General features: G+C 40.2%; 3 protein-coding genes across 3 annotated transcripts; all 3 read right to left on the bottom strand.

Moving 5' to 3' along the window:
- Positions 1 to 746: 746 nt before the first annotated feature.
- Positions 747 to 2,604, bottom strand: LOC6569675. Its single transcript, XM_001996021.2, has 3 exons — positions 2,282 to 2,604; positions 1,948 to 2,203; positions 747 to 1,366 (listed from the first exon to the last, which is right to left on the bottom strand). Exons 1-3 carry the CDS (start codon positions 2,414 to 2,416, stop codon positions 1,062 to 1,064), a joined length of 696 nt encoding a protein of 231 aa, XP_001996057.1. The 5' UTR covers positions 2,417 to 2,604; the 3' UTR covers positions 747 to 1,061.
- Positions 2,605 to 7,050: 4,446 nt separating this feature from the next.
- LOC6569676 lies at positions 7,051 to 7,958 on the bottom strand. Its single transcript, XM_001996022.1, has 2 exons — positions 7,467 to 7,958; positions 7,051 to 7,404 (listed from the first exon to the last, which is right to left on the bottom strand). The coding sequence occupies exons 1-2, from the start codon at positions 7,956 to 7,958 to the stop codon at positions 7,051 to 7,053; spliced, it is 846 nt and encodes a 281-aa protein (XP_001996058.1).
- A 6,421-nt stretch (positions 7,959 to 14,379) lies between these two features.
- Positions 14,380 to 15,637, bottom strand: LOC6569677. The gene has a single exon (XM_001996023.2). It carries the CDS (start codon positions 15,419 to 15,421, stop codon positions 14,546 to 14,548), a length of 876 nt encoding a protein of 291 aa, XP_001996059.1. The 5' UTR covers positions 15,422 to 15,637; the 3' UTR covers positions 14,380 to 14,545.
- Positions 15,638 to 23,208: the final 7,571 nt, after the last annotated feature.

Genomic DNA, 23,208 nt, shown 5'->3' with positions numbered 1-23,208 from the left:
CTGACTTTGATTTAGACTCTGACTCTGGTTCTCTGGCTCGGATGCATGCTTCAGTGCGCATGCAGCAAGTGAAATTTCGTGTTGTTGTTGTGGTTGTTGTTGTTGTTGTGCAGCGTCTGTGATTTTATGTGTCGCACATGCAATTGATATCATTGGCCTCGTTTGCCTTAGTAATTCATTTTATTAGTGAAAGAGCGAAAGCATTTCACTCGAAAACCAAAAACAAAACCAAAAAAATACCCATTTTATGCGGCGCACGTTGCGTATGCGCAATATAAATATATATTTATATATATATACCTGTTAAATGCAAAACGAATTTCAGTTACAGATAAATGCGGCTTTATTGAGTTTCATTTCTGATTTCAGTATGAGTGTGTGTGTGCAAGTATGTGTGCATATGTGCATGTGTGTGTCTATGTGTGTGTGTATCTGTGTTTGATTTGTGGCTTTTTTTGCTGGGCTGTTTGAGGAGGAGGGGTGGGGAGGGGGGCGCGGCGAAACAGTTGTTGCTGTTGTTATTGTGTACAGAGTGCAAGAGTATTCGTTTAGTTTGTAAATATAAAATTGTTAATAGTTAATAAATAGATAAAAGGTAGTAAAACATAGTAAAGCTCTGATCAAATTATTACAATAATACAATTTACAGTCACTTGAGTACAGTTTACAGTTTAGTTTAGTTTAGTTTAAGTTGAACTGCGCCCGCCAAAAAAAAATAAAAATAAATAAAATGCCGCCCCCTTTTATTTAATTTTTTTTATGTTTCTGTTTCTTTTTTTTACGATGCAGCTGCCTCTTTTGAACTTATTCACTATGGTGTTTTTTGATTTTTGCATTGCTAACAATTTGTTCTCATTTGTTTGTCTCTCAATTAAGTTTTCAATGGCGCCGTTTTTCCGCTTGCATTAAGCTACAAATAAATTAAATAAATAAAATAAATTAGATCGAGCTGCCTGTGCTCCCTTATTTTCAATTCCTTTTTGTTTCTCTGTTTGTGTATTGCACTAAAATTTGCTGTTCCATTTTTTTGAGTTGTTTTTCTTTTTGGCAATTTGTGACGCTTATTGCTTATACGACGCATATGCCAGATTCTGAGCCTCATTGCCATGCAGCGACCTGCCATAGCTGTGCTCGTGCTCATAGTGTGGATGCGCCACAACCTCATAGTTCTCCTTCTTTGACTCCAGCAGCTTCTTCAGCCCAATGATGCCCGACAGCAGCAGCGCGATCTTGCCAATGACGAGAGCCTTGAATGAGATGAGCGCCAAGAAGCCAATCGCCAACGGCAGCAGTGCTGCCATTTTCAGCTTGAACAGCATCAGCAGCGGCATCAGATACTTCTTCTTCTCCTTCTTCTTGCCGCGCGCTAAAGAGTCAAGTAAATAAGAAAAGAAAAACATTATTTTTATTAGCTGATTAGTGAGTGTTTTGCATGCGATACTTTCGCTTGTTGTCTTGTTATCTGCTCATTAGCAACTGGAGCACAGAGACTGTACATAATTAATAAACAATAAGCAGTAAGCAATAATAATAAGAAACAGGATTGACCGCTTTCTATGCCTCGGAAACACACACACACACACGCAAAAAGAAAGTGCGGCGAGCTGACTAAAATGCAATTAATTGCACCAGCAGCAAAACAACAGCAACAAGTTTGCAGTCAATGCACCGCTAGATGAAAAGCGACTAGGGAAAACTGCAACTGTGACTGTAGCTGGGACTAGCAGGATGCCTACTTTTGCGTGACCCCAATCAAAGTATAGAAGCAGCTAACAGTGAAAACAGGATTTGTAGCATTGCATTGGCCACACAATGTTAACCAGATAATTGCACCACTAACCCAATTTGGCCACATTGCACAGAACCAGTAAGCAGAACAAGCAACTTCTCAACGCAGATCTTGCAGTTGTCTGTCAAATCTGTTGGCTTTTTCTACATTATACTCACATTCTTCGAGGGCACGCTGCATGTCCTGTATGGAGTCCTTGGGCACTTTGAACTGCAGCGTGTGTGTGCCAAAGAAACGTGCAACACGCTCCACCAGCAGCGAATCCACCTCGGATTCACGTGCCTCCGCTTCGTCGGGCAGCGAGACATCGTTCAAAGACCTTCCCACAGGAATATCATCGGTTTTGACCAGGGAAATGCCCTCGGTCAGCCTCACATCGCCGTTCTCCGTGTCGAAATAGTGCAGAGCGCGTTCCTGTTTGATTTATTTGATTTTTTTAGAATTTTGCTTATTAACTTATTGATGGATTGTTAGCTTCTCGTAGTGTGTTACCTTCATGCACAACACCATCGAGCGTTCGCCGCAATCCTTGACCATTTTGAGGGCGCTCGTCAGCAGGCTGTCTGCCTCCGAAGCTGCTGCCGCCGTTGTGGCAAGCAGCGCGAACAAGCACACAAACTTCAACATGTTTTGTTTTGTATTTATTTGCGGGAGGAGGTGTTAATTGTCGCACACAACACTTGTCACTTGGTATTAATTGTTGGTTTTGTTATCCTTTGGGGCACTGACTGGGCGGTGCCTTGTAGGGGGTATTGTGTTTTTTTCTTTCTTTTTTTTATTCAGTTGATTGAGTGCACTGCGCTGCGATTAGCTTGTTCGATCTGTCGGTCAGAAGGCAATCCGTAAACTGTGGCTAGAAGACGCACGCGGATCGAGTTTTATTCCCGGCCAGCAGAAGCAGCAACAGCAGCGTCGACAGCGACGCGTTTGACGACGACAACGACGACGACAAAACACACGACGCTGGCCGCATCCCCAGCACCACGCCACGCCACATCACATCGCACCGCACCGCACCACATAAGCCACCCGACCTGCTCCATCGACGCAAAACAGTAGCCGAGCTTAGAATTTAAATAAACAAGCTGCAAAAACGACGACGACAACAACGACAACGACAACGACGAAGAGCATCGGTTGCGGCTTTTAATGCAACCTGACTTGGCTCTGGCTATGGCTATGGCTCTGTCATGTCTTGGCCTGGCCAAGACTCTAGCAGTGTGCGTGTGAAGCAGGCAGCGACGCGTCGCTGACGTCGGCAGCACTTCGTCGGCGACATTGGCTTTGACTCTGGCTTTGGCTTTGGCTTGTTAGCTGCGCCTGTTGTTATTGTTGTTTGTCAACAGACAAACACTTAACCAACACTTAACAATTTGCACATAAGAAAACACACAGACACACAAACACATCCACACACTTACACACCCACAAACACACTCTGCGAAAATAAATTATTCTACATTTAATTATAGCTGGCATACAAAATCGTATTTAAATTATATAAAATAAGTATTTTAGTAATCCAGCTGTTGTCTCATGAAAATTCTAAACTTGCTTAAGATTTCATAAATTTCAATATGAGAAAAGTCGTATTTCACATATCCTAAGAGAAACTTGCATAAACTAAGAGTATTCTAGACTTTCTTCAAGGTAGAATTCCATTCAGTGATGTAGAATTTTCAATCTAGCACTTCATTGGATTTAAGCTTCTCGACATTTTCTCCAAGTGTAGTCATTTTGTTGAATGTGTGGTCGCTAAACTGTATTCGACAGATTTAGCCGGCATTAATTTGACAGCTCAAATTAATACGACGGCATTAAAAAAGCCAGTTTACTGGCAGAGGCTCCTGCAATTGGCACACTTTCAGGTGGGTGAGAACCACAGCAACCATAACCACAACCACAACCACAACCACAACCACAACTACAACCATAACCACAACCACACATTAACAGCCTAGGCAGAAAGTACTCTATAAGACCGTCGACTGATCGAACCATTAGAAATTGCAGACACGTGACTTGGTGTGGCTAATCAAAGGCCAACAACAACAAGCCAAAGCAAGCCACACCACAACAGACAGCGCTACTTATGATGGCGTCTACAGTGGCTCGAAAGCAAACCACAACGAGCATGGCTCAAATTGGAGTAAAATAGAAAATTAACTAGTTTGCAGGCGGCATGGATAAGAAAAAATTTCACTTTAATTTTGCTTTTTATTTATGTATTTGTTTTTCTCTCCATCACACTTAAAGCCCATCCATCTCACTTAAAGCCCCATATGTATGTAGACAAACACACACACACACACACACACACATCGGGACATAAGTAGCTATATATCTACAGCTTTGTATGCCAACAGCAGCCATTTCCACAGAGATCTCCACAAGAGAGTTTCATGTCAAACAAAATCTTCAGTCATTATGTCGCTTTAATTATTCAACGTTAATATTCATTTTCAAAATATTTACACGTCCTCGGATATATTCTGTGTGGCTTATGGCTTATTTTGAAAGTTTATGGCAATTAAAAGCAGGCAGCAGCTCAGATATATTGATCTTAATGGCCAAACGACTGAAAAGCACTATTTGTGCAATGGAATTAAAGAAATTAGAAATAAGCTAAACCTTCTGATCTAAAACCACTTTCATCAACTCTGATTCCTGCACGAATGTGAGCAACTTTGCTGTCGAACTCTTATTACTAAATAGAAAATCTTTTTGAAAACTAGAATATCTCCTCTACATCTAATCTTAATTTAAGATAATTAGTCCTGGAATTTTTCTATTCGTCCACTTGGAGCATGTTATAGCTCAACTGAGAATCACTTCATCGCATGCCTGTAGAATTTTTAAAGAATTTTGGCAATATTTTTGTCGATCTCTTTTCGTCATGTTAACTTGTCATTCGTTTCACCGTCTGTGTTGCCAAATTGAAGATTGATTTCATAATAAAGAAATTGTTGCTAGATCATGCAGTCAGTCTAAGTTGAAATTAGCAAACTGATGCTATATTTGAAAGAAACTACTTCAGGGTATGCGTTAAATGACGACTTTAAGTTCCTTTTTGGCAACAGGTATATTTTTCTTCAGTTTTTTTTACAAATATTTTGATATATTTTGAATTTACTTGGAACTCGTGTTAAGGAAGAGATGCACAAAGTCCGTCCAGCCAGGTTTCGAGTTTCAAACCAAACAATAAATTATCATTTAAATTAAGACTAAGACTCTTAATTTGTATTTCAAAATGTGTCCTTTAAGATGACTACAGCATATTCAGCATAAGTCCTGCAACTTTCATTAAAAGGCAACATATGCATATTCAAAAAATAAATATATAAATTAACAACATGCTACAGGGTATACTCAAGTCGTTCACTCTTGATCAGCACTTTCTCGCTCGTTGTATTTTGTTTCTTTTTTGTGTAGTTTACGCATTAGTCAAGTACCTGAAAGAAAGCGATGAATGTTGAGATTTGCACGCTACTTAAGCTCAATTCAAGATGCAAAGCAAACCAATTTTTGTTATTTTTTTTTTGCAACTGATTATCTGCTTAGCCTAAACACCATATAGTTGATGAGCCACAAGGTGTTTAAGCTGCTGCTGTTGTTGTTGTTGTTGTTGTTGTTGCTTGTTTGCTGATGCTGACGTTGATGGGATATGCAAATGCCTTGCACGTTTATGTAGATACAGATGGCTGTGCGTGTGACGTGACTTGTGTGTTAATCATCAACAGTTTTGTGGGTGTTTATCGCGAAGGTGTTGCACACCACCAATACGTACCTTTACTTTTCTCTGTGCATAGGGCATGGCTCAGTCGACTTGCGGGCCAAACAAAATTGAGTTAAAATCAGGGCAATTATTTTACCTACATGTCAACGCAATGAAAGTGAAAAGTTTTTTTTTTTTTTTTTTTTTTTTTTTAGTACGGCTGACGAGCATTGAAGACTTCATTTAATTATGCAATGCACTTTTTTTTTTAAATTAAATTGCTCAGAGTTTTAGAGAAAGGCTCTTTAAAGGCATTTAAAATACAATTGTGAAAGTTGATTAAATATTTTAAGTAATTTTCTTAAATATTTCATAAAATTTGTGGTGCCTTTAACGGGAAACTAGGTCTGGAGCATCCCGTGAGTAAACTTCCTTTGCACTACCCCCTTCCATTAGTGTAACTTTTAAACGGTTTAGCTTTTAAAGCCACACGAATGACATCAAGCATTAAAATCGGCTACTCCCCAAAGCGGCTTTCATTTTGATGCCCACGCAGGGTAAATAAAACACTTGGATCCTCAGCTCAGTTTAGCTCAGCCCCACCCTATTTCAGTGGCATCTCGCTACCCAAATTGACACCTTTTTAAAAGTTTCACTTTCATGCCACTCACCTCACCCCTGGTTCGCTGCCAGTGACAGTGCCGCTGGCGAATTCCGGGTAGCTCTCGTTTCGCTATGGTTGAGTAATTTTCAATTAATGAAAGTGTTGCCCACTTCCCAACTGATGACGTCAACAATTAAAGTAAAGGGCGGCCCAGTAACTAACCGTTTGATTAGGCGTGGGAAGCGCATTTAAATAATGCCCACATTCGTATGAAAAGGTTCAATGTTCTAGCAGGTATTGCTGCCGTTTGGGCCAGCTCATTAATATTTCGAGCAGAAGTGCAAAAGTGAAAATGTCGCATACCACAAGAAACGACAAAAGCAACAATTACAATAAGCGAGAGAGACTCTTCAGCATATTTGATCTATGAATATTGCATTCGACTTGGCCAACAGACTCTGCAGCACGGCTAAATAAAAAATGTGGCTTAAAGTTTTTTTTCTGTTTTTTTTTTTTTTTGGTAGAAAGCGAAGACGTCTTTAACTTTGCTGCCTTTTTTCTTTACCTTGCTGTTATTTGGATTATTGTATTTATTTTTTTGTTATTCACGCACGCACGTAAGCACTTTTTTTTATAAATTGTTATCATAAAAATTCAGCAGACATGGTTGGAGAATTAAACGCAGCAGGGTTTTTAAGCAAAATATACGACTATATTTAATTAACGCTTACTTAGGCCTAACACACACATTTAGTTACGATATACAATAAATACATGGATAATCGAATTAAGGCTAAATTATTATTGATTATTCAGACAACATTCAAGCAGCAATCGTTTCTTTGGTTTATGCGAGCTCCAATTCTCTGGATCTTCATCTTCCTCTCTCTCTATTTCTCTCTCTCTCTCTCTCAAATGCAAATTCAAGCTCTGCTAACTGCTTTACAGGCTCTTGGCGCTGCCCGCCGACTCCTTGGCTGGCTTCCAACCGGTGTAGGCCATATCAAAGTCACGTCCCCAGCCCGAATGGGCTCCCGAGGAGACGACAACCTCATGTGAGGATTCCTTGCCACCGCCACCACCACTGAGCAGCTTCTTAATGCCAATAATTGAGGCCAGCACCAAAGCCAGCTTGGACACAATCAGCGCCTTGCCGGCGAGCATAGCCAGTGCACCATAAGCAATGGGCACAAAGGTGCCACCGAGCAGCAAGGGAATCATTATATAGGCGCCGTTACCCTTTTTATCCTTCTTCTTGCGTCCTTCCACCGAATTGTTGTCCGCGGCGAATTTGATCTGTTTTATAGAGACCTGATAAGTAGCCGTAACTTGAAGCTAAATTGCCTTACAAAACTCACCTGTAACGTGTGATTCTGCAGAAAGCTGCTGACACGCTTCATGATCATGTTGTTGAGGATCTGCTCCTTGGCATCCAGCCCGCGTGGCAGCACCGCCTCAATATCCTGCTCGGAAATGGGCGGCAGTTGACTGCGCTTTTGCGCCACATCTCCGCTACTCACAAACTGAATGCCCTCGAAGAGTGGAAACGTTTTGGCCGTGCGAAATGCTTTCTCCAGCCCCGTTAGCAGCTTCACCTTGAGACAGACGGACAAGTTTTCGCCGGCGCATTGCTGATATATGCGATAGACGCCCGCCAGATCCTTCCACACGCTCGTTGATCCGGCGCCCGAGCTGGCTGACTGTGTGGATGTCGAATGTGTTGCTTGCTGCTGCTGCTGATCCAATCCCACGCTATTTATGTGATGATAGCTGGCGGTGCGTGCAGTAGACGCTGGCAGCCAGCAGAAGATAATCAGCAGGGCCGCCACGTGCCACACGTATTTATTCATCTCTCTGTATGTGTGTGTGTGTGTTTGTTTATATATATATAAATATATATATAAATATATATATGTGTGTGTATGTAAACTGCCTTTGGTATCCTTGCTTCTGCTGAGTGGCGGCAAAAATGTTGCTGGGCACCACACTCAAGATTATGAACTGAATGCTCGAAAGCGCATTGTATGCATTTTATACCAGCACACAGTTTGCTTGTCGGTTAATTGCGTTTTTGTGCATGTCAAACAGCAGCTGAAATTTAAAGAAAAAATACACTTTGTTTTAGTCTAGATATCACGCCAATTAGTCGGGACGGGCTGTTGCCCGCCTGCAGATGGCTGCTATGGCTACCAGAGTCTGTTGGCCATTGCAGCTGCGCTTTCGTGATTTCGCTGCGAAAGCCGCCGAAAATGTGTAGCTTGTAAGGCACAAGGCACAACACAATAAACAACATCGCCAAGTGCAGCAATTTCGTTTGCAATTACTATAACACTCAAATTAAACAGCTCGTTCTAAGCTATTGAGTTTTCGTTTGCGCATTTAAAAGCGGAGCAAGTGGCGGCAACGTGCGTGACTGCCCCAAGAAAATACAGCCTCCGACCAAGTGGCATTGGCATTGAGTGCAGCAACTCATCCCAAATGTTTGTTTGCCAAGTTTCCTTTTTCTAAAGCTTAGTAGACTGAATCATTGCGGTTTTTTTTTTGGGCTTTTTTTTAATCACAGATTCACTGTCGTCTCACAAAATTAACGTTAAATTTAACTTTTCATTTTAAGAACATATGCGAAATACTGAAAATGTGGCTTTGGGGCACAGTAGACGCTCTCAAACAAAGTACTTTTAACAATATCTTTATTATGTTTTTTAATTCTCTTTTTATTTGACTCTCTAAACAGTGAAAAAAGAAAGCACTTTAACTTAATGTTTAACAGCATCAATTTGGGTTGGTCTTTTGCAAGATGATAACAGAATCTTGAGACAAAGACAATAATTAGGATAGCTTGATCAACACCAGCTCTATATTGAAAGAATCCAGTATTATCAATCTTACATATTTCAGAGCAAAACAGTCATGTTAATATAATCTACAAAATTCTTATAATTTAAGGCTGACATGTATTATTTTCAGTTGAGTTTTTTTAATTCCTCTTAAAAAGCATAATACCTTAAACGTCTACAGCAAATCTTAATGAAGCTCACGATCAAGAAATGTTGCATACTTTTCGGCTGACTGTGAAAATAGTTAGTGTCTGAAAAGCGGGATAAATAAACGAAAGAGTTGAGACACAAACTTGCTCTGGCTTAACGAAAGCGAGCAAAAGCTTTATATTTTATTATTATATGAAGATTTGTAGCTATAATAGTTTTGAAATATTTCAAAAAATACGAATTTAGAAAAAAATTTCAAAATGGTCAAATTTTTCTAATGGGTAAACCAATGACAGATATTCCGCATGGAACCCGGTTCTAATTTTGTATATTTACAGAGCTAAAGCTTAATAACAAGTTAAATAATTACTATTAACGAAATTCACAAGTCTAATTTGCTATATATTTCTCTAACTATTTGCACAGAAACAGTCTACGGATATATTTACTTATATTTTGTAAAGAATTTTTTCCAAAATTGATTAAAGAATGAGTAAAAACAAGATTTAAAAAAATATGTTTCATCTAAGAATAAGAGTCGAGTGAGAAAATCAAAAAGTTCGCGACTCTCTTCACTGGTTCGTGAAATACGTGAGATTATGTTTTAAATATGCAGCTACATAAATGATTATTCAAGCGGCACATCCACAATCCACTGACCGCTTGTCTGAATTACAGCTCATCAATTATGCGCAATTGTTAACTAACTGAATGGAAAAATGAACTGCTTTAAGTGAGCGATAAGTTAGGCGAGTACTCCACGTAGCTGGAGCCGTAACAATAAATCAACCGTTAAATCATCTGGGCGGCGTTATTAAATTGTTTGTGTTTCTTTTGTGCTTTTGCTTGCGTCTCGCGTGCCTAATTAACTTTCAATTAATCATAACCAATAATCGCAACTGCTCACGGAGGCGCTTAATAACCAAACTAAACGCTTCCATGAACAACAGTAGAGACAACAATTACAGCAATCATAATGCAGTGCGTGTTTTTCGAGTGTGGGAAAACTTGTTCGAGTGGAAAACGATGACAGCAGGAAAAACGCTTAATATTAAGTATTATAAAGCAAACAGGTGATTTTTGTTCATATGTTGGAAAGCGCCGAGCAAGGCCAACCGATCAAGTTGTCTTTTAGGCATATGCAAACGTTGCAGTTGCTGTTATTTGTTTCTCTCTTTTTGTTGCTGTTTTTGCTGTTGTTGCTCTTCTTTGTTGGCTATGTTCTGGTGACCCGCTTTCTGAGCCAGGGAGCCAAACTCGTTTTCATTTCGTGCAGCATTCAGCATACATGCATTCAACATTTGCTGAGTTGTATGCCCTTGCAGGCAAGCAAAGAGCCAGCATGTCATCCACTTGGTTCAGCCTGAGGGCCGTTGACAGTGAAATTGTGCACAAATTGGGCAGCCAAACGATTCTCAATGTGCAGATACCTGAATTATCTCTCTCATTGGAGCGTGTGTGCGCAATTCGCTGCCGGCTTATGAATTATTGCAAATTTTGTGGCTTTTTATCTGGTTTTCAGAATGTGAAATTGTTTGGCAGCCAGTGATCTTTTTCGTTGCACCAGTTTTTCTTTTCGACTCCAGCAATAACCACAGCTGCAGCCACATTTCTCTAGCGGCGGCAAGCACAACGGTAGTTCGCTCTAAATCACATGGGTAGGCTTTCATTTTTTTGGTTTTTTTGGTTATTCGATTTACATAGGACAACCCAAAGTAATTCAGAATAACTCAAACGCTAACTAATGAAAGCGGAAGGTGCTGTTTAACACCACATGCTGAAATAATTCACCATGAAAGGAACTTAAGCCATTGGCTTTAATGGAAAATGAACATACGATGGACTTAAAGGCTCATACGCTTTAAAGGTCAACAATAAAAAAGAACCAAAAATATGCATGCAATTGATGAAAAGGGAGTCTAGTCAGTTGGAAATCCATTGAGTGAAAATTCAAAGGCAATCTGAGTTCAAGGTCAGCTAACCTATCTAGGCTCAACGGATACACATTTAATTGAAAGGTTTTCAACAAAGCAGGCAAGAAAAGATGAAATAAATGCCAGCAAAAATGTGCAGGGCCTGTCGGCTAACTGAGATGCAAGGCAGTGATCAACTAAAAAATCCCCTGTAGGGTTGGGCCAACACTTTCCACAGTTACAACTTTGACAAATAAATACTACATTTAAATTCTGGAAAAAAAAGATTTCGCTCAACATTTGTTGCTTGTTTGACTAGCATTTTTGTTACTATTTAAAGCCTTTCTTATACATTTCTTGTGTTATAGGGTATAGAAAGCACATATGGATAAAGTTGAAAGTAAGAAGAAAGTTCAGCTTAAACGATATGTGTTTTTAGGTAAGTTGCTAAGCATTTATGTCAAAGCTAAAAAGTAAAGCACATGTTGATTGACCGCGCTTTGAAGCCTACAACTACAATTTCATCAGCAGCGTTCACACATTCTAATGATGATGCCCACATGACACAATTAACGCATATTTCTTGTAAGTCATGTGCGAGGTATTGCATTGTTTCTTGTGCCTGGCCATTCGGTGTCACATAGTTGCCCACTTTTATACGACTTTTTGTGCTGTTTTCTGTTTTCAGTCTGTCAGCGACGGGCGCTGGTCAAATGGTCAAGAGTTTGCTGCTCGAATGAGTTGTCAACAATTAATGCGCCTTAATTTGGCTCAGTCAACCTTTCTTTGCCCCCCAGCCCCCCTCTCTTTCTCCCTAAAGCATTACCCTTACCCCTGATTAAAACGTTTGGACCATGGCCATAAGCTGGCATTTCTTCAGCTTTTCACTACACGTTTTCAATGCATTTACTGTTTTCGTTAGTTTTGTTGATGTTGATGTTGGTGTTGTTGCTGTGGTTGTTGTTTCTGTTTCCTAACTGTTTACTTTCACTGTCTGTTGGCCGACTGTTTTTGGCCACGGCAACGGTAGCCGGCGGGGCACACTTTCGGCCCAACATTTTTCTTGTTGTTGTTTGTTGTCTTGGCCGGAGTCATAATTATTTACACCTCTTAACGGGCAAAAGTTTGTAAAAAATTCGCTTAGGCAACTGGGTCGAAAATCAATTTCACTTGAAATGAAAGCACACTCCTCTCTCGCATTCGCATTTCGTATTCTTACCAAAGATGGACCTGTCAACCTGATCTCTTGGCTTGGCCATTATGCAGAGCCTCAGCTATGAGTTGGCTCAAAGGCAAATTTGTATTCATCATTTCGCTTTCACCTGTTGGCCATAAAGAATAATATTGATGCGAACTCATGGTTTGGATTTTTCATTGATTTATTTTTTATTTATTCCTTGCTTGTTTTTTTTTTTTCAAGTTGTTTGTTTATTTTGTGTTTTTTTTTTGTGAATTTTTTTTTGTACTTATTGATTTTCTTCATTTTTTAATGACATGCATTTATGACAGAGAGAAAAGATGCTGTTAGATTTACATTCTTTGTGTGTGATTTGTGATTTATGATATTTGTGTTTCTTCTTCTTCTTCTTCTGCTTCTGCTTCTGTGAGTTTGCCGAATTCTGCAGTTTCTATGCTTCTCGCTGTGAAAGTGCCGTCCGATTCTTCCTAAAATATTATCTTGTATATATAAATGTGTGTATTTAAATTAAAGTTGACAATCAGCTCTGTGGCGACTTGGCGCTTTCGGCCAGCGTGCTTTCAAAGTGATTTAAACAAATATTTTTAAGAATGCATTAAAAATAAGTTTAAACCACAATGCATAAAGCGAACAACTGGCAGCTGTGGCAAAACGGTCCAAGTCGCAAATGTACATCAGAGTAGATGTAGAGTATGTAAGTAATGAGAAACAGAATATAAAAAAAATGCCTACAGTGAACTATGGTTACAGAGAACGTACGTGCGATGTGTGTGCTTCGAAAGTAGAGCGTTAGAAAGTGACAGAAAATGCAGCAGCAGCAGCAGCAGCAGCAGAAGTTAAAATGTGAGAGCGTGAGAAAGATATAGATATGAAGAGAGAAAGAGAAAGAGAGAGAGAGTGAGAGAGCGCGCGAGAGAGAGAGAGAGAGAATTATATAGAGAGATAGAGATGGATAGAGCAGCATATGAAGGTGCAAAATGAAATGAGAAAGTTGAAAGAATTTAAGTGGAAATCGGAAATTTTTTAAAGTCAATTCGAAATTGAGTTCGAGTTTTGTGTGCATTAGGCAGGAAAACTATGGCAAGTTATGGCGTATATGTGACCAAAACTATGACTCGAAATGCATAGATTCATAGACAGGGATAGACAGTTGTGTGAAAAGATACTGATAGATGTTAGGAGCTAGTTTGTTAAAGCTAGTTGTTGTTGTTGTTGCTGTAGCTGTTTGTTGTTGTTGTTGTTGTCGTAATGTAAGACTAGAATTGCATGTAGATAGTTACAGGATAGCATAGAGTACAGTAAAGAGTAGAGTAGAGTAGAGTAGTGTAGAGTAGTGTAGAGTAGAGTAAGAACATAGCATTAATTAGATAGATAGTTAGATACGTTGCAAACAGTTGCATGGCAACCAACAAAGTTTTGGTATAGTCTCTAGATGGATAGTATGTGTAAGTAAATGATTTGTAGCAGTAGACAGTGATAGTGATAGTCGTTGTAGTGATGCATAGCGATAGATGGACAGATTATGTTAGATGTGTGTTCGAGCTATAGAGAATGTATGTGCGTTACAGAAAGAAACAGCGATAGATAGATACAATGTGTATGTCTGTGTGTTTCTGTATATGTATGACAGTATGTGCGTGTGTGTGTGTGTTTGTGTGTGTGTGTGTGCTGTTGCGAGCTAAGAACCTAAGGCTAAACGCTGCACAGAGTCGCCGCCTGGGCTTATTTGAGTATTTGAAACGTTTTTGCATAAGGTACCGACTTTAACTCTCGCTTTGTGCTTTTTTCTTTTTTTTACAAACTTAACTTTAGCTTTATAAGTTACGAATACATTGCTGTATCTGTGTATGGTATTGTATGTATGTATTGTTGGTTAAGCTAAACTAAATGCACGCACACTCAGCATTCTGCTTCTTCTCTTTTCGCTACAATGTCTTTTGTTTTTCTTTTTGTTTATGTTCTGTTTGTTTTCTTTGTTTGATTTTTTTTTTTTTTTTGTTTTTTTTGTAATGATTTTTTTCTTTCTTTCTTGTTGCGTTTCATTTTTCGCTTAGTTTTCCAGTTGTTTGTGTGCGTTGCTTTGCGCTTTTGTCACGTGTGTGTGTGCGGAAAATAAATAAAATAAATTATATTAATAAATTAATTAAAACGAACAATAAATAATATGTGTTCTCCTCCTCCTTAAGAGTCTCTGTCTGTCTCCGTGTGTGAGAGCGGATTGATCGCTCAACAGTCAGTGGTTCAGTTGGTTGTTGTTGTTGATGATGGTTAGTGGTGCGTATTGTGGTCCTCCGGGTGGTTCATCTTCATTTTGAGTGACTTGTGTGTTGTGACTACACTTAAGCCTGTGGCTTCTGGGCAGAATAGGCCAGATCCTGAGCATCAATGGAACGTCCCCAGCCACCATGACCGCTGCTGCCGTACGAAGCCGAAGAGGCGCCCGCATCGGCGCTGTAACCGCTGCCGTAGGAGTCACTGCCGTGGCTGACGGAATGGCTGCTGCTGTGATGGGGATGGGCGACCACTTCGTAGGTGACGTGCTTCTCCTGCGACAGCAGCTTCTTCAGGCCAATCACCGCTGAGAGGACCAGAGCGATCTTACCAATCAACAGAGCCTTGCCAGCAATCAATGCAATAGCGCCCAACAGTAGTGGCAACAGAGCGGCGGCCTTCAGCGCGACTAGAGCGAGAATGGGGCCCAAGATTTTGGCGGCCTTCTTCTTCTTGCCACGGCTCTCCTCGGGCGCATTGGGATCATTGCTGCCGAACAGCGATTCCGAAGCATCCTCCAGAGCGCGACCAGTTGAGCTCACTGCCTGCACAATATCGGCACCCTTCAGCTCGACCTTGATGGTGTGCGTGTTGAGGAAGCTGCTGATGCGATTCAATGCCAACGACTCGAACGACTCATCGCCAGAAATGGAACGAGCTGCCTCCTGCACGGGAGCATCCGGGGAGCGCACAACAGTCACACCCTCAGTGAGGGCGAACTGATCGCGTACGCCCAGCACCTTGTCGACGAAGTTGAACAGCTTGTATTTGACGCACGAAACGGAATCCTTGCGAAGGCATTCGCTGTAGATGCTATCCATAATATCATTGTCGCCGCTGCCGCCGATGGCGTTGCGGGCATGGCCGCGTGTTTCCTCAGCTGGGAGTGCCACGGTCAGCGTCACCAAACACAAGACACCGAAAATAACTTTGCTATTTGCCATATTGATTCTGTTTTTTGTTTATGTTTTGTTGCACTTGTTGTGTTGTTTATGTTCTTGTTGTATAGTCCTTTTAAGGGCACACTTTTTGTTTTGTTTTTGGGGTTTTTTTGTACCGAACACAAAAATTGACTTTGTTGTTGTTGCACTTTCTCTTTTGTTATATTTGGTTAGCTCACAAACGGCACACAACGCTGCTGTTGGCTGCTGTGTGGCTGCTCTGACGGGTTAGGATGAAATGATACAATTTCCCAATGGCCCAGCACAATTTATATAGGCGGCATGTGCTCATCCGACCTGCTGCTGCTGCTGCCGCTGCTGGCCGAACGAACGAAAGCATTTTTCAGCCTCGGCCAACAAGAACTGGTCGTGCAAGTTTCTCGCTTAAGTCTTTCGTTTTGCCAGCCAACGGTAATCGCGCTGTCGTCGTCGTCGTTGACTTTGGCTTTGGCTTTGGCTTGGAAAAGCATTGTTACTGTAATTTGTTGTTAGCCTTATGCTCGCACTGCGCTGCTTTCGCTTGAAGTTCATGTAACATTGTCAAAATCAGCTGAGGCAGGCAATCTGGAGAGTCTGGATAGTCTATGTTGCATTGTGGGAACTTGATGCTAACTTTTACCATAATCAAAAGAAAATAAAAATTAAAAAAATCGTAATCTTAATTGATTTTAAATTGAAATTGAAATCGTTTTAATGGTCAACTGTTTAGAGTAAAAGGCATTTCCCTTTCGCGTTTCCAATAATTATCAGCACAGAGCCACACACTGTGCCACACACAAACAGGTGCCACAATGTTGCCACTTGCCACTTGCCACTTGCCGGTCCCCGATCACCGATCAACGATCGGCGATCACCGTTCACTGGTTCACCTGTAACGGTTCGATCGTCACGTATCTGCCCGAGCTGTATTCGTGTGTGCCCATTAGAATTTGTGTTACATAAAAGACCAGCTAACGATAGCTCTGCAAATGTGGGCCAGGCCAATAAACAATTGGCCATAAAGAATAAGCAATAAGATATTCGGAATATAATCATAACCCCGATCGCAGTCATTCCAAAAAAGGGAAAGTTGCGACAATTCTCTCTCTTTGTCTCTCTCGCTGTCTTTCTGTGTGGCATGCAGCTAGCTGTTGTGCGCCCTTTTACATCCGTCCCCTGCTCTACTCTCCTCTGTCCGTTTTTTTTGTCTTTAAACACATTGCTGCATAAATTTATGTGCATATTTGTATGCGTTGTCAAATACGAATGGCCAAAATAAATATCTGTCTACTTGTCTATTGCCGCTGCTGAGTTATTGACTCGCCGGCATGGCCAAAGTGTGCCGAAAGTCGACTGAGCAAACATATTGACCAGTAGCCTCCAGCCAAACCACAATTGCCAATATCCAGTGGCTAGTACACTGCGACAAATAAAAGTGCACAAATAGCACGGCGGGCCAGGAGCTGTCGCTGCATAAATGAAAGTCATCAGGAAAAAGAGAGTTGATAAGCGAGCAGCAGCATGAAATCACTTTGGACCAGGCTCGATGCCGGCATTTGGCCGGCAAGAAAGTGTTGAGTATGCTTAATTAAAGTATTATGAATGTGTGAAAATGCGCTTACAAATTTCGGGGCGCAACAACAACGCGCTGATATGGTGTGAAAATGCTTTTCCAGAGCAGCCAGTGAAAGCGAATTTGATATGCAACATGAGCAGGCAGGGGGCAGCCGGGATTACCGTTGCACACGCATTGCGTGAAGCTGTTGCATAGGGATGCAAATCTGCCATCGGGGCATTGCACAAAGCTGTGTGCTGAATTATTTGACATTTAATTAATTTTTAGTTGGGTTTTTTTCTTGTGATTTTGAGCTCGTTTGCAGAAAAGATGAGAAACGACACTTTCACTGCATTTCGGCGGCTCCATAACGATGAAAGACGCGTGCAACAGCAGCTGCCACAGCAGCAGCAGCAGCTGCCACATCAGCCGTGTTAAGTGATATTTAAAGTTGGGAGTTGGCTTCTTGTTCTATTGTTGTTGCTGTGGCAGGCAGGCAGGCTGGCTGGCTGGCTGGCAAGCAGGCGAGGTGGCATCAACAGGTTTATTTGGTTTTGGTTTTGGTGTTGCTTTTGAAAACCAAAAGTAAAATTCATAACAGTTCGACGAGTTTTAGCTGCAAGACCATAAAAGCCCAATGTGAATATACATACATATAAAGCAACCGCAGCAACAAACAAGAAGCGGGGTACATATTTTATTTATATTATTGTTGCTGCTGTTGTTGTTGCCGCTGCTGCTGCTGCAGCAGAAAAAGAAAGTTCAACGTTAATTTTCCTTTTTCGTAGACAACATTCACCGCCTTGTGACCGAAGCGACGCGAACGAAGCGCGTGCAACTTTGCAACTCTTCAAAATGTAAGCTAACAAAACTGCATGAATGAATAAATGAATGAATGATTAAGTGAGTGAGTGACTGAGTGCCTGACTGCCGGCTCAAGCACTTGCCGTGGGTGTGCTGCGGCAAACCACGATGCTCAATCTGATGCTGATGCTCAACTTGATGCCACTGCAGTTTTGCATCTCAGTGAAAACGCAAATCCAATTGTAAATGTCAATTGCACCTTAATAGCTTAATTTTGAACATATAACTGGACATCAAGTGGACGCCATTACCTTAGACGCAATATAAATTCATTAGACTCAATGCCACAATACTCTCAAAATTGACTTTGACAAAACGTTTATTGTTTGAATAAAATAAAACCTTTATAATATGAACTCTTAGAAAATGCAATCAAATAATATCCATTTGAATCGGAAAATATTAAAAACCGAATTATAATTTATTTTAATTGTTTAAAAATGCCTTCAAAATTTGCAATCTATCTACGCAAATAAAATCACAATGTGATGACCATGATGACAATGTAAATCGTAGTGCAAGCAACTCTTGAATCTCCAAATTGCATTTTCTCTTGTGCAGCTATTGTTTTATTTGCATGGGGGGAATGCCGCACAACCTGAGAGACCAGGCCCACACACATAGAGGACGGCTGTTGGTCTGGCAGGCAGTAGCATTCAACATAAGAAATTGGCAGTGGCTGTTGTAATCGCTTGGTCGGCAAACCTGCCACGGCCATTAGCATAAATATTTCAACATTTTAGCAACGCCTCGCAACGAATGCGACGCGACTTCAAAGATACAAATTAAAAATGCACGAAAACAACAAATGTGAGACGAACACTTTCACTTTCCATGATGATGCCTCACAAATAATGCAGCATCAGCAGCGAGAAGAGTCACAGCTACAGCTACAGATACAGATACAGATATAGATACAGATACAGTTACAGCTATAAATGGAGCTGGGCAGCAACACATATGGTACACATTTAATTATTATCTAACACAACGGACATAATCAACATTTACAGCTGGCTAGATGCAAAAGCGTTAATAGACCACGCACGACGACAATGTTGATTGCACCATTTATTCAATAAATTATTAGTTGAGTTGTCTATTTCTTTGTTTTTATGTAAGTTAGTGTGGGTTAGTCACAGCGCATAAGATTGAATAATTGATGGCCAAGTGTAAACAAAATGAATGGCGCAACATGAGCCATAAAAAACGCTCTTAGCTCGATTATATAATATATATGAAAAACTGTTTTGTTGTGCTTTGGCCCATCGAAGACTGCAGTTACTTGCTAAATTTACTTCTTTCTGCTGCTCGTATTTTACATTGGCCAATTCACACGGCCAGGCCAAACTTTAAAAACGCTTTCTTTCGAAAGAGAAAGGGTTTCTGGCGAGGCTTGAGAAACTTTGCCAAAATTGCAGTTTTATGGCCCGATCTTAGGCCGTGGCTAGTGCGCACGTGTGCCCAGCCCTTTCGCTTTTTGCTCCACTCTGTGTGCCCAGTCGTCGTTTTTTCTTCAGTTATTTCTTCTGGAGGATAACGTCGAAACTTGAGGCTTTGACAGCTTCCGGGACTTTCACGCAATTGCAGCAGCAACGCCCTTGATGCTGATGCTGTTGCTGTTGTTGTTGCTGTTGTTGTTGCTGGTGCATTATTTATGATGTCTTGCCTCGGGGGGGACGGGTCAGGCAACCTTTTGCAGTCTTTGTAGAAATTGGCCCAAGACGGCCGGAGCAGACCCCGGCCGGATGCTCACTGTTTCAATGCCTCAATGCATTCTTTAAAGTGAAATTTTTTTGAAACGTTCATCGTTTTTACTTTGAGCGGCTTTTTATTGAAACGTTAAACGACGCTCTTAATTAAATAAAGTGAATTAAAAAGACCAACTAAACGAAATGAAGTTGATAATCATGAAGACCTGGGCAAATTCTAGTCGCTGTAAGGCATGCGGCTCCATTGTTCAACTTTCTTTTGTTGTATTCAATGGTATTTCGGTCAGAAACAAAAGCCATGAAGCCAACCAGCTAATCAAAAATGAACTTCAAAATGAGAGCCTAATGTTAAGCAGAGGGCTTGATTGATCAAACGGTGTTTCCGGTTGGTCAATTGGAGCATACGTGTGTGGCTGCAATATGGCCAATTCAAATAAATAATAATTAAGCCTTTAGCTGTGGGCCGACTTAATTAGCAATTTTTCTTGTGTGCACTTTAAAATGACCGCAAGGTGTGGGCACATTGTCGACATGTGTTTTCTTCGGTTTCCAGGAACATCTCATCTCTGCAACACAGCCCACGTTTGCCAAATGAAAGTACAATGTTTACCAGCGCATCTATGCAAAGGGGCTTGCGGATGCCGGTGAATTTGTCCGGTCCGGTCCATTGCACATATCTGCTGCCGAGCAAGTGTCAATGGCCAGGCATCCACTTTGAGGCAACTTTTGAGCCACTTGATGGCTTTTCGTCACGATTGCGCGGCTTACAGCTTACGGCTTATGGCTTATGTCTGATGGCTTATGGCTTATGGCTTTTGCTTTCCGAGCCAACCGAGCTGTATGCTGCTAATGAAGTTCGACGACGCTCATCATCATGAAGTGTGTATTCACATGAGCAAGCCTTTTTGACAGGAGCAGCAGCGGCGACAAGTATGAGGCAGCAGCGTCCGCTTTAAATCAGCTTCAGTGAAAGTTTTTTTTTCGCGGCCTGTGAGACCCAATGCGAAATACTTACACACAGACATACTTACATACATACATACTTACTAACATACACTGAAAGGGGTGCGGACCCGGCCCATGTATCTGTATCTGTAGTTGTAGCAGCAGCTCTTGCTGTGTGTACACAGTAAACATTTCAATAGCAACTATGAATATGAAATGACTATAAATATACAATTTTACTTTTACTTTTTAAGTCGGTTTTTTTTTATTAAATGTAATTTTTAAATTATTAATGTGTAATATCATAAGCCTTAATTATGTTGTTTACAGGTTTTTAAACAAAAAAAGTTTGTTCAACTTCTCTCTAAAAATTTCTCAAAATAAAACAATTGTGTTGACTCACATCTAAGTTGATGTTTCATTTTCTTTATTAAATATAATTCATTATTTTTTAAATTAAATATCATTGTAATTTGTATATGTTAGATATTTATTATGTTGCATACAGGTTTTTTCTAACCAAAAAAATTTGCGTAAAGTATACCATTTGTTTTTTGATTAATTAAACTGGACAAGAATTTGAAAGCAGACCACTGACAATGCGCCCTTCTGGGAAATGAAAAATTCATTGGAAATTCCAAATCCCTTCACCAACAAATTTAATTTTCATTAGGGTTGGCGCTCGTCGAAAAGTTATTAGTATTTCTGTTATGTGGACTAAGTCAATTTTAATTAAATTAATTTGGTTAGCTTAAACGAAACCAATAATAAAAGTTTTGGCTTAAAATGTAAACTAGCTAATATATTGTTACCTAAGTGAACAAGTAGATTAATGCCAATAATAAAATTATGGATTGATTTACAATATGTAATCTACATAAGTAAAAGTAATTATGTATTGAACAGCAAATGTGATTTGCTTGTTATTATTAATATATACAAAAATAAAATATAAATAAGATTTTGTACTGTGCATTTAGATGTCCAAATCGAACTTGCGGCACTTTGAGTCGCTCAAGTGCTGGCAAATTTGTCGTTGTTTGTTGTGTTGCTGTTGTTGCCGCGGTTATTGTCGCGCGTAATTGGCATGCTGAAAGGTATTTGGCCAAGAGCTACGAGCTACGATGTTTTACAGCACTCCACAGCCATGTTCAGGCCGTCATGCGACGCTGTGCAATTAATGGATTACACTCATACATAAATCTATACACACTTAAGTCGTGTGCTCAGCAGCTGTAAATTGCACACCTGACCCCAGTTCGGCATGCAATACATCAAAATTTGGCCTGTTTGCCACTTCTCGCACAGCCAAAGTAAAAGCCATACATATCTCTCATTTATCTGCAAGATGAGTGCAGTTGACCCAAACGATCGCTCAATGCCAACTGGATGGGAGGCTAGAAATGACACTGAGTTTCCCCTTAGGGGCTTTAAATTATGGATGTCATAGTTGTAATTAGGCCAACCAAGCGTATGTGTAACTTATGCTTAGCATTTGTATGTTGGCTTTGTGTCAGCTACAAAAATTCTTTTATTACACATTTATTCACATTTAAATTGACAGATAATGCCTTAGGATACAGACGATTTTAAGTATATTAAGATCCACATATTTCATAATCAAAAAGAAACTTTTTACAAAACAATTTGGCAGAAAATCATTTTGCTTTTATCAACGTTTATTCGTTGGAAGTTTTACCATTACTTTTGTCCACATCGTTTACGTGCATGTATTATTCATCCTTGGTGCGAGACCAATGCCTAAAAGGCGGCCTAAAAGATTCCATATTTATAAATAACTGATAAGCATTGAGAAAGTGAAATTTTTCTTATAATCTTACCGATTTATTTTTCTTATACCTCACCAACCCAACCAGCACGTGTGCCTGTGTATATGTGTTTCTGTGTGTCTGTGTGTGTTTGCCTTGGGGCCTGGAAGTGAATTTGGCCGCCATGCATGTTACTGAATGAACTCCGTTGTTGGACGCCTTTGGTGTGGCGGTGTGGGTCTTTTGATTGGGTGAGTGTTTTTTGATTTATCAAATGGCATAAATCGAACCAAAAACGGATATAAACAGCTAACAGCTAACAGCTAACAGATCAGTCCAAAGTCGAGCACCAGCCCCAGCCCCAACCAGCACTTTCTTTAGCCGTTACTGTGGCAACAGCAACTACAACAGCAACAGCAACTCGTTTTGCCGGCTGCATACCCAAAGATATGGTAGAAATTCAAAAATGACTGAGACATGGGCAGGCGAATGCAGCAACAACAACAACTACAAGCTACAAAATCAAACCCAAAAACAACAACTACAAAAATAATTAAATAAAAACAAATCCAAAGCCACAAAAGTCACACTCTGGCAGTTAATTCCTACACTCAGAGAAAATTTAAAATTAATGTAGAAAACATTTGCATGAGAAGTGAAAACATTTTCATCAATTATTTAATGAACTTTATTTAAAGAACTTTCTTATGAGTTAAGTACAATTGCTCTCGTTTTAAATCTGTGGCGATTTTAGAATAAGTTGTTATAATCTGAAAGCAAAACTAAATCAGCTTGAATGAACAATTTTAATTTTAATATTTTTGTTAATACTTTAGAAAGCAATCGGTTGAAATACAAGCCAGTCTTTGCTTGAATTTAGAGCAGCGTTTATTTTTCCCAATGAATTTCCATATTAAATCTAGTTTCAGGACTCGAGACTTGGACGCAGTTTATACTTAAGCAATT

The sequence above is a fragment of the Drosophila grimshawi genome, unplaced genomic scaffold (genome assembly GCF_018153295.1).
Source record: "Drosophila grimshawi isolate 15287-2541.00 unplaced genomic scaffold, ASM1815329v1 contig_311, whole genome shotgun sequence".
In the NCBI taxonomy this organism is placed as follows: Eukaryota; Metazoa; Arthropoda; class Insecta; order Diptera; family Drosophilidae; genus Drosophila; species Drosophila grimshawi.
Note: the sequence above shows the minus strand (reverse complement) of the source record. Positions and strands in the feature narration are given on the sequence as shown.